Raw genomic sequence first — 16,021 nt, forward strand, 5'->3', positions numbered from 1 at the left:
CACAAGTTATACCTCCAGCAGGTGGTTGTAAAGGTTCCTCTCCTTCAACAGGGAAGGGGTTACTATTCCACTATGTTTGTAGTACCGAAAACGGACGGTTCGGTCAGACCCATCTTGAATTTAAAATCCCTGAACATTTATCTGAAGAAATTCAAGTTCAAAATGGAATCGCTCAGAGCGGTCATTGCAAGCCTGGAAGAGGGGGATTTTATGGTGTCTCTGGACATCAAGGATGCTTACTTGCATGTCCCCATTTATCCACCTCATCAGGAGTACCTCAGATTTGTGGTACAGGACCAATTCCAGACGTTGCCGTTTGGGCTCTCCACGGCACCGAGCATATTTACCAAGGTAATGGCGGAAATGATGGTGCTCCTGAGAAAGCAAGGAGTCACAATTATCCCATACTTGGACGATCTCCTCATAAAGGCGAGGTCCAGAGAGCAGTTGCTCATCAGCGTAGCACACTCTCAGGAAGTGTTGCAACAGCACGGCTGGATTCTGAATATCCCAAAATCGCAGCTGATTCCTACGACGCGTCTGCCCTTTCTGGGCATGATTCTGGACACAGACCAGAAGAAGGTGTTTCTCCCGGTGGAGAAGGCTCAGGAGCTCGTGACTCTAGTCAGAGACCTCTTAAAACCGAAACAGGTGTCGGTGCATCACTGCACGCGAGTCCTGGGAAAGATGGTGGCATCATACGAAGCCATTCCCTTCGGCAGGTTCCATGCGAGGATCTTTCAGTGGGATCTGTTGGACAAGTGGTCCGGATCGCATCTTCAGATGCATCGGCTGATCACCCTGTCCCCCAGGGCCAGGGTGTCTCTTCTGTGGTGGCTGCAGAGTGCTCACCTTCTCGAGGGCCGCAGGTTCGGCATACAGGACTGGGTCCTGGTGACCACGGATGCGAGCCTCCGAGGATGGGGGGCAGTCACTCATGGAAGAAACTTCCAAGGGTTGTGGTCAAGTCAGGAGGCTTGTCTGCACATAAATATCCTGGAACTAAGGGCCATATACAACGCCCTGAGTCAAGCGGAGCCTCTGCTTCGCAACCAACCGGTGCTGATTCAGTCAGACAACATCACCGCAGTGGCTCATGTAAACCGCCAGGGCGGCACAAGAAGCAGAGTTGCGATGGCGGAAGCCACCAGGATTCTTCGTTGGGCGGAGAATCACGTGCAAGCACTGTCAGCAGTGTTCATTCCGGGAGTGGACAACTGGGAAGCAGACTTCCTCAGCAGGCACGACCTCCACCCGGGAGAGTGGGTACTTCATCAAGAAGTCTTCACGCAGATTGCAAGTCGGTGGGAACTGCCACAGGTGGACATGATGGCGTCCCGCCTCAACAAAAAGCTAAAAAGGTATTGCGCCAGGTCAAGGGACCCTCAGGCGATAGCTGTGGACGCACTGGTAACACCGTGGGTGTTCCAGTCGGTCTATGTGTTTCCTCCTCTTCCTCTCATACCCAAGGTACTGAGAATCGTAAGGAAGAGTGAAAACAATACTCATTGTTTCGGACTGGCCAAGAAGGACTTGGTACCCGGAACTGCAAGAAATGCTCACAGAGGAACCATGGCCTCTGCCTCTCAGACAGGACCTGTTGCAACAGGGGCCCTGTCTGTTCCAAGACTTACCGCGGCTGCGTTTGACGGCATGGTGGTTGAACGCCGAATCCTAGCAGAAAAGGGCATTCCGGATGAAGTTATTCCTACGCTGATAAAGGCTAGGAAGGACGTGACAGCAAAGCATTATCACCGTATATGGGCCCTCATTCCGAGTTGTTCGCTCGCAAGGCGATTTTAGCAGAGTTACACACGCTAAGCCGCCGCCTACTGGGAGTGAATCTTAGCTTCTTAAAATTGCGAACGATGTATTCGCAATATTGCGATTACAAACTACTTAGCAGTTTCAGAGTAGCTTCAGACTTACTCGGTATCTGCGATCAGTTCACTGCTTGGCGTTCCTGGTTTGACGTCATAAACACACCCAGCGTTCGCCCAGACACTCCTCCGTTTCTCCAGCCACTCCCGCGTTTTTTCCGGAGACGGTAGCGTTTTTATCCACACGCCCATAAAACGCTGTGTTTCCGCCCAGTAACACCCATTTCCTGTCAATCACACTACGATCGCCGGAGCGAAGAAAAAGCCGTGAGTAAAAAAACTATCTTCATAGCAAAATTACTTGGCGCAGTCGCAGTGCGAACATTGCGCATGCGCACTAAGCGGAAAAACGCTGCGATGCGAAGAAAATTACCGAGCGAACGACTCGGAATGAGGGCCATGGCGAAAATATGTTGCTTGGTGTGAGGCCAGAAAAGCCCCTACAGAGGAATTCCAGCTGGGTCGATTCCTGCACTTCCTACAGTCAGGTGTGACTATGGGCCTAAAATTAGGGTCCATAAAGGTCCAGATTTCGGCCCTATCCATCTTCTTTCAAAAAGAACTGGCTTCACTGCCTGAGGTTCAGATGTTTGTTAAGGGAGTGCTGCATATTCAGCCCCCTTTTGTGCCACCAGTGGCACCTTGGGATCTTAACGTGGTGTTGGATTTCCTGAAATCCCACTGGTTTGAGCCACTTAAGACAGTGGAACTAAAGTATCTCACGTGGAAAGTGGTCATGCTGTTGGCTTTACCTTCAGCTAGGCGTGTGTCAGAATTGGCGGCTTTGTCATGTAAAAGCCCCTATCTGGTTTTCCATATGGACAGGGCAGAATTGCGGACTCGTCTGCAGTTTCTGCCAAAGGTGGTGTCATCTTTTCATTTGAACCAACCTATTGTGGTGCCTGCGGCTACTCGTGACTTGGAGGACTTCAAGTTGCTGAACGTAGTCCAGGCTTTGAAGATTTATGTAACCAGAACGGCTGGAGTCAGGAAGACTGACTCGCTGTTTATCCTGTATGCATCCAACAAGCTGGGTGCTCCTGCTTCAAAGCAAACTATTGCTCGCTGGATCTGTAACACGATTCAGCAGGCTCATTCTGCGGCGGGATTGCCGCAGCCGAAATCAGTGAAAGCCCATTCCACAAGGAAAGTGGGCTCTTCTTGGGCGGCTGCCCGAGGGGTCTCGGCATTACAGCTTTGCCGAGCTGCTACTTGGTCGGGTTCAAACACTTTTGCAAAATTCTACAGGTTTGATACCCTGGCTGAGGAGGACCTTGTGTTTGCCCATTCGGTGCTGCAGAGTCATCCGCACTCTCCCGCCCGTTTGGGAGCTTTGGTATAATCCCCATGGTCTTTACGGAGTCCCCAGCATCCACTAGGACGTTAGAGAAAATAAGAATTTACTCACCGGTAATTCTATTTCTCGTAGTCCGTAGTGGATGCTGGGCGCCCGTCCCAAGTGCGGACTTTCTGCAATACGTGTATATAGTTATTGCTTAACAAAGGGTTATGGTTATGTAGCATCGGTTGAGTGATGCTCAGTTGTTGTTCATACTGTTAACTGGGTATGTTTATCACAAGTTATACGGTGTGAGTGGTGTGGCTGGTATGAGTCTTACCCTGGATTCCAAAATCCTTTCCTTGTAATGTCAGCTCTTCCGGGCACAGTTTCCTTAACTGAGGTCTGGAGGAGGGGCATAGAGGGAGGAGCCAGTGCACACCAGATAGTACTGAATCTTTCTTTAGAGTACCCAGTCTCCTGCGGAGCCCGTCTATTCCCCATGGTCCTTACGGAGTCCCCAGCATCCACTACGGACTACGAGAAATAGAATTACCGGTGAGTAAATTCTTATTTTAAGTGCACCAACCATAGGAATTATGTATGTGCATGCCGTTGCCAATATACTTCTATGTAATATGATCTGGAGACAAATACAACATATTAGTTCATATTTTAGCCAGAACGTGTCACATTTTGGACGTGTGAGCTGTAAGGAGGCGTTGGGTGGGGGAGGGGAGGGGGGGCTGTGTATGATTTTTTCCTGGGGACATGTTGCACACAGATGTGAGTGTGGCTGTTTACAAGAAATGGGGATATTTGACATTTTTTAACGTATGTAGATTTAAAACTAATACATAGGAGCTATGAATGAGGCCCAATAGCCGTGCCTCCGTACGCTTAGAGATGTAAGGGCGCAGTGTACGGGTCAGGAGGAACGGACAGATTTAATAATCAAAGCAAATTATACAGACTGGTTTTTTAATTGGACGTTTTCAGCATGGACCAGGGGCCCTCATTCCGAGTTGATCGCTCGCTAGCAGTTTTTAGCAGCCGTGCAAACGCATAATCTCCGCCCACGGGGGAGTGTATTTTCGCTTTGCAGGAGTGCGAACGCCTGTGCAGCGGAGCGGCTGCAAACACATTTTGTGCAGAACAAGACCAGCCCTGTAGTTACTTATTCTGTGCGATGATTGCTGCGACGAGTGACACTGTAATGACGTCAGATACCCGCCCAGCAAACCCCCGGCCACGCCTGCGTTATTCCAAACACTCCCAGAAAACGGTCAGTTGACACCCAGAAACTCCCACTTCCTGTCAGTCTCCTTGCGATCGGCTGTGCGCCTGAAAGCGTCTCTAGAACCTGTGCAAAACCACGATGCTCTTTGTACCCGTACGCTGTGCGTGCACATTGCGGTGCATACGCATGCGCAGTTTTGCCATTTTTTTAACTGATCGCTACACAGCGAACAACAGCAGCTAGCGATCAGCTCGGTATGAGCCAATTAGTCCACACACTGGGTGATAACCGTGGAGAACTGCTGTGAATTTGGCTGGATATGAGTGATAATGGTTCAGTGTATGGTGGCTTAAGGCGAGATATTATTGCGCTTCTTGGATCAGTATTGGGATAGGGTGTTGGGACTATGGTGGGTTTGTCTGACTATTTGGACATTGGTTGAAGTTGGCAGCAAATTCAATTTCCATCTTTAAATGCATTTGTCTTATTATGTATTATCGTGATTCTTCGCAAATCCCCAAAACGTTACCCAGGGAGAATGAGACACAAAATAGCTCACGTTCATTGTACAAGCAGATCCTAGTCTCTGGGGAACAGGAAAACCAGCGACACTCTGCAGAATGGGCTTACAGTACCTCTAATACCCCTGTCCGGGAGGGCCCTGAGATTCTGGGACGTTCCAGCCCCTATGTAAGAACAATACAGAGGTTTTGGCGCGTCTGTGAATAAGTCATTTAGATAATTCCCTGATTTCCCAGGGACTTATCTGGCTGATTACAGTGTTATTAGTGCTACGTCCGCAGTAATTATAACTATATCACGCTGAGATTTAACAATGCAGAACATCAGGATTGAAAGGGTGTGTCCCTATAACCGCCCGGATCGTATGACTTCATCTGTGGGCAAAGAAAAGGAGATTAACCTTTAAATCAGCCAAAATCAGGATCTGTGTGTAGGACACGTGACTCTGAGGGAATCGGTACATCCTGCTCGGAGGATGGGAGTCACTGGGTCTGCGCACCGCCTGCTCTGGGTACGTCAGCGAGTGGCTGTGTTCTGGTTACAGCTTCATTGGGGATAGGATATCTGTACTGTTTATCTCATCACCGTTCTCCAGCAATAAAGAGATACTCAGCAGTAACGGGAGCAGTAGAGGAATATATAACTACAGTGGTGCCCCGGCTCACCGCCAGCTGCCCAGTCTCTCCGTCCTCTGACTCGGCACCTCAAATTGGCGCTAAAAGGTCTAGGGGCACAACCACGCCACCCCCATTACACAGATCTTTTCCACGAGTGGTGTGGTGCATGCAATTTTGTTTTGCGGCGCTTGTGCGGTCTGCGAACATTTGTGGGATGCGTGAGCTTTTGTACTTGTGTCCAAGTGCGCATCAGGCCATCTATGTGGATCTGAGCACCAATGGAATATCAGCTCTCCAGTCGCGTGGGTGGGTAACTTGGTCATAGATGTGGCACAGAGGGTAGCTGGAATGGGAACAGGAGAGTGACCCTATAGTGACCACAAGTACTACTTCCAGGTCACCTCTGGTATAACTGATGCAGGTCACTGGGTTACTGGTACTATCCGAAGGAAAGTGCTATATAAATAGGATTACTATTATTACGGCTGTTCCGATAGAATGGATGTTGATCATTTGGAATGACGGACAGTGGAGCTACACACTGCAGAGCAATGCATTGGCTAGATTCTCAGGTTGTCACACGGGTGCACCAAGTGCTGGAGTTTTCCAGGTAGAACTGCGCCGTGTGATTGTGTGCTGTGACTGCTGCATGTAACGCCAGCCTCCTATAGAACAGCGCCCCCTGTGGTGTAATTATCAGGGAATTTGTTTCTTCTGTACCCCATGTCAGGTGCGTGCGTGTATTGCATATGTTGATATATGGTGGTCTCAATAGGAGCACATCAAATGCGAAAGTGACTGTTAGGCCAGGCAGAGAGCCCTTATCCAGGGTGCTAGGCTTATTGGTGAACAGCAGATACAGGGTTAATGCAGGAACACATTGGTAATAGCAGGTATCTGGCTGTCTCACCTCAGACGCTAAGTACTGCACACACGTGGCTGTGGCACTCTCATACAGTAAAGGTGACTGCAGTCTGCACATGTGCAGTTGCACATCAGGTTGGAGGTCACACCTCCCTGCAGACTCTGGGTCCTAGTGCCCGGAGTGTATGCATCATAGGAAACAGCACGGAGTGCTGCTCTCCCAACAACATTGTACATACAGTACTAGCTAACAGCATTATTGTGAGTATTATCTCAGGAGAATGATTGAGCTGAAAGGGAAGTGATAGTAAAGCATTTCATTCCTAGATACAGACTCCTGGTCACATGATTCCTGTATTTACTAATGCACACCTCTCTCTCTCTCTCTCTCTCTCTCTCTCTCTCTCTCTCTCTGTGTTACAGCCCACAAGGTCCTCCTCTGACAGTGTCTATTCCCGGCCTGGATCCAGTATATCAGGCTCACCGGGCCATACCATCTGTGTGAGTACCCACCTCCGGTCCCTGGTGCATATTAACCCTGCACCAAGACATAGACCCCGCAGAATGTGATTGCACAGGAATATTCCACATCCTATATCTTCTATTGCTTATTAGAATGTATATTCTGAATAATAGCTATCTGCCACACTGCATGCTGGGAAAATGACCTGTCGTAGCTTGCGTCATGTAATGTACTGTAAGTAACCTGTAAGTAAATGTCTGATAAGAGACATTTGCAGTTATTAGATAAGCAATTCATGCGTAGGATTCCATGTTCCTGTCTGTACCCCTGTGTATTATATAGTGATTAGGCCATGGCTCAGTGAGGACGATGATTAATGTTCCCGGTGGCGTCACTATATTCCACACCGGAGCACGGAATGTTCTGCATGGAAGTGACCGTGTTACAGGATGGCGGGTTGTGTGGTTGGACTAGTCATCAGTAATATAGACCTGGCTAAGGACTAGACATGAACAATACTGTGTTGTCTTCCCAGGCTAAAGTGAATGACGAAATCCTGGATTACAAGGACCTCGCCGCTATCCCCAAAGTGAAAGCCATTTATGACATAGAACGCCCCGATCTCATCACATATGAATCTTTCTATACGTCCACGTATGAGGACCGGCAGGAGAGGCAAAGTGTGGGAGAGGTAAGCCGGATTCTCCGCCAGTGTCTGGCACAGGGACTTATAGATCCACAACAGATACCTACCTACTGTACGAGTAAGGTGTACCTCTCACACTCAGGTAGCGGGCCTCACATGGAATACACTCATCCTATTTGTCTGCCTTCAGTGTATCTGCCTTAGAAATGTAGCCTCGGAAGTCATGATCCCAGCGTTGTGAGGCAGCAGTGCTAGCCACTGTGCAACCATGTATACACCTGGTCAATATACCTGTATAATATTCTAACCACTGTGCGACTATACATAATTCTGTTCACTGTGCTGCTGTGCATATATATAATACTGCCCACTGTGCCACCATATATATATATATATATACACAGGCAGTCCGCAGCACACGGTCAATAACCAAGGCAAATACAGCAGATATACTGCAGTATATCTGCTGTATTTGCCTTGGTTATTGACCGTGTGCTGCGGACTACCTGTGTATATATATTGGATTTTCGGCTGAAAACTCCTACCGCGGGCACCGGGACTATCATTTATGTCACCGGGAGTGCTCTCCTTTCTGCTGTGTATATATATATATATATATATATATATATATGAAAAAATATATAATTGCGCATTGAAACAAGACAGTCTGTAAGATATATATGTCCCAATGTATTATTGCTGCAGTCCTCCTCCAGGAGTAAACCTGTACTCCTCAGCACATGTAAAAGAGAAAACAATGGAGGGCGCAATGGTAAGTGTAATAATCAAAAGTGCTTTACTGAAAAAGTATTTGCTCACATACATTGAAAGTAAGAGGTAACCAGCGCAATGTAGACAGCTCGTGTAGCCTCCGGATGGCATACACCGATGAATAACGTTGCTTCAGGAATACCGACAAGCCACTCTGGATATCCAGCCGCACGGACAATACACGGACCTCACACGCCGCTCGTCTAGGCAGTGGATCCACGTCACAAGTCCTGCTGGTCACGCCCAACGCGTTTCGTCACGGGACCCCCTGACGAAGTCCGGAGGCTACACGAGCTGTCTACATTGCGCTGGTTACCTCTTACTTTCAATGTATGTGAGCGAATACTTTTTCAGTAAAGCACTTTTGATTATTACACTCACCATTGCGCCCTCCATTGTTTTCTCTTTTATATATATATATATATATATATATATATAATACTGCTCACTGTGCCATCGTGCATATATATAGTACTGACCAGTGAGTCACCGTACATAGATATAATATTGACCACTCTGCCACCATACATATATAAGATGCTATCCACTGTGCCAACATACATATATATGTTATCAAACACTGTGCCACCATATATGTATATAATACCGACCACTATGCCTACTGTACATAGATATAATACTAACCACTGTGCCACCATACATGTACATAATACCGACAACTATGCCCACTGTACATAGATATAATACTAACCACTGTGCCACCATACATGTACATAATACCGACCACTATGCCCACTGTACATAGATATAATACTAACCACTGTGCCACCATACATGTACATAATACTGACCACTATGCCCACTGTACATAGATATAATACTAACCACTGTGCCACCATATATGTATATAATACCGACCACTATGCCCACTGTACATAGATATAATACTAACCACTGTGCCACCATATATGTACATAATACCGACCACTATGCCCACTGTACATAGATGTAATACTTACCACTGTGCCACCGAAAGTGCAAACACCTCCCTCAAACAAATGCTCCTGTAATGAGTGTTGGGGTAAGTAGCAGCTCTGGCTCTCTCTGCACCGCTAGTAAATAAGAGCTGTCTCCAGTTATTAGCTGTACAGACGCTGGTTTATTTACACTGCAGCGTGGTATCCGGCACGGGTAACGTTCCAGGTGTGAGATCCGGAGCAGAGATATCAGCATGAGGAGGATGAACCAGAGATCTGGCTCCTGACACGGTCTGATTCAGAGTCGCACACAAAGTGGCTGCATCTGCGCATGCTCACATGGCCGAGCGGGGCGACCTTTCTAATCTCTGCAGGTATGCCAGGCCACGCGTAGCCGTGCAGATCCTCTACCAGCACCTAACTGGCCGGCCGCGGGAGCTTCGTGCTCAGCATAAGTCTGTTGTGGTCATGTAGGTGAGAGTACGCAAAGGTCCGGACGATGGGGGTAATTCCAAGTTGATCGCAGCAGGTAATTTTTTAGCAGTTGGGCAAAACCATGTGCACTGCAGGGGGGGCAGATATAACATGTGCAAAGAGAGTTAGATTTGGGTGGGTTATTTTGTTTCTGTGCAGGGTAAATACTGGCTACTTTATTTTTACACTGCAATTTAGATTGCAGATTGAACTCACCCCACCCAAATCTAACTCTCTCTGCACATGTTATATCTGCCCCACCTGCAGTGCACATGGTTTTGCCCAACTGCTAACAAAAATCCTGCTGCAATCAACCCAGAATTACCCCCCATATCAGATGTATTGCACCCGGGATCGGGCTGGTGTAAATATACTCTGAGGGCCTGATTCAGAGATGGACGGAACCGAGCCCATAGCTGCATCTATTGGCTGTTGCCCAATTGTTACTTATGCAAATGCCTCAACAGAGTCCTCCCCTGGTGTTCATATGTGCATGTGCGCTGTAATACCGTCTGGTGTGCCTGTAGAGGCTACCATCGATTGCACCAGCAAAAGTGCACCAGCCCTATGTGTGTATGCTTTGTGTAATGCATGCGCCATGGGGAGTTTTCAGCTCCATGAATTTGGGCATCACGTGCTGCTGTGAGTCAGGCCCTGACAGTAGTGACGGCTGCTCTTATTACATGCTGCTGTGAGTCAGGCCCTGACAGTAGTGACGGCTGCTCATATTACATGCTGCTGTGAGTCAGGCCCTGGCAGTAATGACGGCTGCTCTTATTACATGCTGCTGTGAGTCAGGCCCTGGCAGTAATGACGGCTGCTCTTATTACATGCTGCTGTGAGTCAGGCCCTGGCAGTAATGACAGCTGCTCTTATTACGTGCTGCTGTGAGTCAGGCCCTGGCAGTAATGACTGCTGCTCTTATTACATGCTGCTGTGAGTCAGGCCCTGACAGTAGTGACGGCTGCTCTTATTACATGCTGCTGTGAGTCAGGCCCTGACAGTAGTGACTGCTGCTCTTATTACATGCTGCTGTGAGTCAGGCCCTGGCAGTAATGACGACTGCTCTTATTACGTGCTGCTGTGAGTCAGGCCCTGACAGTAATCAGAGCTGCTCTTATTACATGCTGCTGTGAGTCAGGCCCTGGCAGTAATGACGGCTGCTCTTATTACATGCTGCTGTGAGTCAGGCCCTGGCAGTAATGACAGCTGCTCTTATTACGTGCTGCTGTGAGTCAGGCCCTGGCAGTAATGACTGCTGCTCTTATTACATGCTGCTGTGAGTCAGGCCCTGACAGTAGTGACGGCTGCTCTTATTACATGCTGCTGTGAGTCAGGCCCTGGTAGTAATGACGGCTGCTCTTATTACATGCTGCTGTGAGTCAGGCCCTGACAGTAGTGACGGCTGCTCATATTACATGCTGCTGTGAGTCAGGCCCTGGCAGTAATGACAGCTGCTCTTATTACATGCTGCTGTGAGTCAGGCCCTGGCAGTAATGACGGCTGCTCTTATTACATGCTGCTGTGAGTCAGGCCCTGGCAGTAATGACAGCTGCTCTTATTACGTGCTGCTGTGAGTCAGGCCCTGGCAGTAATGACTGCTGCTCTTATTACATGCTGCTGTGAGTCAGGCCCTGACAGTAATGACAGCTGCTCTTATTACGTGCTGCTGTGAGTCAGGCCCTGGCAGTAATGACTGCTGCTCTTATTACATGCTGCTGTGAGTCAGGCCCTGACAGTAGTGACGGCTGCTCTTATTACATGCTGCTGTGAGTCAGGCCCTGACAGTAGTGACGGCTGCTCTTATTACATGCTGCTGTGAGTCAGGCCCTGGCAGTAATGACGGCTGCTCTTATTACATGCTGCTGTGAGTCAGGCCCTGACAGTAGTGACGGCTGCTCATATTACATGCAGCTGTGAGTCAGGCCCTGACAGTAATCAGAGCTGCTCTTATTACATGCTGCTGTGAGTCAGGCCCTGGCAGTAATGACGGCTGCTCATATTACATGCTGCTGTGAGTCAGGCCCTGACAGTAATCAGAGCTGCTCTTATTACATGCTGCTGTGAGTCAGGCCCTGGCAGTAATGACGGCTGCTCTTATTACATGCTGCTGTGAGTCAGGCCCTGGCAGTAATGACTGCTGCTCTTATTACATGCTGCTGTGAGTCAGGCCCTGACAGTAGTGACGGCTGCTCTTATTACATGCTGCTGTGAGTCAGGCCCTGACAGTAGTGACAGCTGCTCTTATTACATGCTGCTGTGAGTCAGGCCCTGGCAGTAATGACGGCTGCTCTTATTACATGCTGCTGTGAGTCAGGCCCTGACAGTAGTGACGGCTGATCATATTACATGCTGCTGTGAGTCAGGCCCTGACAGTAATCAGAGCTGCTCTTATTACATGCTGCTGTGAGTCAGGCCCTGGTAGTAATGACGGCTGCTCTTATTACATGCTGCTGTGAGTCAGGTCCTGACAGTAATGACGGCTGCTCTTATTACATGCTGCTGTGAGTCAGGCCCTAGCAGTAATGATGGCTGCTCTTATTACATGCTGCTGTGAGTCAGGCCCTGGCAGTAGTGACGGCTGCTCTTATTACGTGCTTTTGTGAGTCAGGCCCTGGCAGTAATGACGGCTGCTCTTATTACATGCTGCTGTGAGTCAGGCCCTGACAGTAATGATGGCTGCTCTTATTACATGCTGCTGTGAGTCAGGCCCTGGCAGTAATGACAGCTGCTCTTATTACGTGCTGCTGTGAGTCAGGCCCTGACAGTAATGACGGCTGCTCTTATTACATGCTGCTGTGAGTCAGGCCCTGGCAGTAATGACGGCTGCTCTTATTACATGCTGCTGTGAGTCAGGCCCTGACAGTAGTGACGGCTGCTCATATTACACGCTGCTGTGAGTCAGGCCCTGACAGTAATCAGAGCTGCTCTTATTACATGCTGCTGTGAGTCAGGCCCTGGCAGTAATGACGGCTGCTCATATTACATGCTGCTGTGAGTTAGGCCCTGACAGTAATCAGAGCTGCTCTTATTACATGCTGCTGTGAGTCAGGCCCTGGTAGTAATGACGGCTGCTCTTATTACATGCTGCTGTGAGTCAGGTCCTGACAGTAATGACGGCTGCTCTTATTACATGCTGCTGTGAGTCAGGCCCTAGCAGTAATGACGGCTGCTCTTATTACATGCTGCTGTGAGTCAGGCCCTGGCAGTAGTGACGGCTGCTCTTATTACGTGCTGCTGTGAGTCAGGCCCTGGCAGTAATGACGGCTGCTCTTATTACATGCTGCTGTGAGTCAGGCCCTGACAGTAATGATGGCTGCTCTTATTACATGCTGCTGTGAGTCAGGCCCTGGCAGTAATGACAGCTGCTCTTATTACGTGCTGCTGTGAGTCAGGCCCTGACAGTAATGACGGCTGCTCTTATTACATGCGCTGTGAGTCAGGCCCTGGCAGTAATGACGGCTGCTCTTATTACGTGCTGCTGTGAGTCAGGCCCTGACAGTAGTGACGGCTGCTCATATTACATGCTGCTGTGAGTCAGGCCCTGACAGTAATCAGAGCTGCTCTTATTACATGCTGCTGTGAGTCAGGCCCTGGCAGTAATGACGGCTGCTCATATTACATGCTGCTGTGAGTTAGGCCCTGACAGTAATCAGAGCTGCTCTTATTACATGCTGCTGTGAGTCAGGCCCTGGTAGTAATGACGGCTGCTCTTATTACATGCTGCTGTGAGTCAGGTCCTGACAGTAATGACGGCTGCTCTTATTACATGCTGCTGTGAGTCAGGTCCTGACAGTAATGACGGCTACTCTTATTACATGCTGCTGTGAGTCAGGCCCTGGCAGTAATGACGGCTGCTCTTATTACATGCTGCTGTGAGTCAGGCCCTGGCAGTAATGACAGCTGCTCTTATTACGTGCTGCTGTGAGTCAGGCCCTGGCAGTAATGACAGCTGCTCTTATTACGTGCTGCTGTGAGTCAGGCCCTGACAGTAATGACGGCTGCTCTTATTACATGCTGCTGTGAGTCAGGCCTTGGCAGTAATGACGGCTGCTCCTATTACATGCTGCTGTGAGTCAGGCCCTGACAGTAGTGACGGCTGCTCATATTACACGCTGCTATGAGTCAGGCCCTGACAGTAATCAGAGCTGCTCTTATTACATGCTGCTGTGAGTCAGGCCCTGGCAGTAATGACGGCTGCTCATATTACATGCTGCTGTGAGTTAGGCCCTGACAGTAATCAGAGCTGCTCTTATTACATGCTGCTGTGAGTCAGGCCCTGGTAGTAATGACGGCTGCTCTTATTACATGCTGCTGTGAGTCAGGTCCTGACAGTAATGACGGCTGCTCTTATTACATGCTGCTGTGAGTCAGGCCCTAGCAGTAATGACGGCTGCTCTTATTACATGCTGCTGTGAGTCAGGCCCTGGCAGTAGTGACGGCTGCTCTTATTACGTGCTGCTGTGAGTCAGGCCCTGGCAGTAATGACGGCTGCTCTTATTACATGCTGCTGTGAGTCAGGCCCTGACAGTAATGATGGCTGCTCTTATTACATGCTGCTGTGAGTCAGGCCCTGGCAGTAATGACAGCTGCTCTTATTACGTGCTGCTGTGAGTCAGGCCCTGACAGTAATGACGGCTGCTCTTATTACATGCTGCTGTGAGTCAGGCCCTGGCAGTAATGACGGCTGCTCTTATTACGTGCTGCTGTGAGTCAGGCCCTGACAGTAGTGACGGCTGCTCATATTACATGCTGCTGTGAGTCAGGCCCTGACAGTAATCAGAGCTGCACTTATTACATGCTGCTGTGAGTCAGGCCCTGGCAGTAATGACGGCTGCTCATATTACATGCTGCTGTGAGTTAGGCCCTGACAGTAATCAGAGCTGCTCTTATTACATGCTGCTGTGAGTCAGGCCCTGGTAGTAATGACGGCTGCTCTTATTACATGCTGCTGTGAGTCAGGTCCTGACAGTAATGACGGCTGCTCTTATTACATGCTGCTGTGAGTCAGGCCCTGGCAGTAATGACGGCTGCTCTTATTACATGCTGCTGTGAGTCAGGTCCTGACAGTAATGACGGCTACTCTTATTACATGCTGCTGTGAGTCAGGCCCTGGCAGTAATGACGGCTGCTCTTATTACATGCTGCTGTGAGTCAGGCCCTGGCAGTAATGACAGCTGCTCTTATTACGTGCTGCTGTGAGTCAGGCCCTGGCAGTAATGACTGCTGCTCTTATTACATGCTGCTGTGAGTCAGGTCCTGACAGTAATGACGGCTGCTCTTATTACGTGCTTTTGTGAGTCAGGCCCTGGCAGTAATGACGGCTGCTCTTATTACATGCTGCTGTGAGTCAGGCCCTGACAGTAATGATGGCTGCTCTTATTACATGCTGCTGTGAGTCAGGCCCTGGCAGTAATGACAGCTGCTCTTATTACGTGCTGCTGTGAGTCAGGCCCTGACAGTAATGACGGCTGCTCTTATTACGTGCTTTTGTGAGTCAGGCCCTGGCAGTAATGACGGCTGCTCTTATTACATGCTGCTGTGAGTCAGGCCCTGACAGTAATGATGGCTGCTCTTATTACATGCTGCTGTGAGTCAGGCCCTGGCAGTAATGACAGCTGCTCTTATTACGTGCTGCTGTGAGTCAGGCCCTGACAGTAATGACGGCTGCTCTTATTACATGCTGCTGTGAGTCAGGCCCTGGCAGTAATGACGGCTGCTCTTATTACATGCTGCTGTGAGTCAGGTCATGACAGTAATGACGGCTGCTCTTATTACGTGCTGCTGTGAGTCAGGCCCTGACAGTAATGACGGCTGCTCTTATTACATGCGCTGTGAGTCAGGCCCTGGCAGTAATGACGGCTGCTCTTATTACGTGCTGCTGTGAGTCAGGCCCTGACAGTAGTGACGGCTGCTCATATTACATGCTGCTGTGAGTCAGGCCCTGACAGTAATCAGAGCTGCTCTTATTACATGCTGCTGTGAGTCAGGCCCTGGCAGTAATGACGGCTGCTCATATTACATGCTGCTGTGAGTTAGGCCCTGACAGTAATCAGAGCTGCTCTTATTACATGCTGCTGTGAGTCAGGCCCTGGTAGTAATGACGGCTGCTCTTATTACATGCTGCTGTGAGTCAGGTCCTGACAGTAATGACGGCTGCTCTTATTACATGCTGCTGTGAGTCAGGTCCTGACAGTAATGACGGCTACTCTTATTACATGCTGCTGTGAGTCAGGCCCTGGCAGTAATGACGGCTGCTCTTATTACATGCTGCTGTGAGTCAGGCCCTGGCAGTAATGACAGCTGCTCTTATTACGTGCTGCTGTG

General features: G+C 49.2%; 1 protein-coding gene across 6 annotated transcripts in view; it reads left to right on the forward strand.

Annotated features, from left to right (window-relative positions):
- ABLIM1 (actin binding LIM protein 1) overlaps positions 1-16,021 on the forward strand; it is a 235,503-nt gene that overhangs the window by 130,746 nt on the left and 88,736 nt on the right. For all 6 annotated transcript variants that reach the window (XM_063962540.1, XM_063962538.1, XM_063962543.1 and 3 more), the window contains exons 8-9: positions 6,826-6,903; positions 7,401-7,556. In XM_063962540.1, the coding sequence (XP_063818610.1) occupies positions 6,826-6,903; positions 7,401-7,556 (234 nt within the window). The remainder of the gene's footprint in view (positions 1-6,825; positions 6,904-7,400; positions 7,557-16,021) is intronic.

Source organism: Pseudophryne corroboree, chromosome 3 (genome assembly GCF_028390025.1).
Source record: "Pseudophryne corroboree isolate aPseCor3 chromosome 3, aPseCor3.hap2, whole genome shotgun sequence".
Taxonomy (NCBI): domain Eukaryota; kingdom Metazoa; phylum Chordata; class Amphibia; order Anura; family Myobatrachidae; genus Pseudophryne; species Pseudophryne corroboree.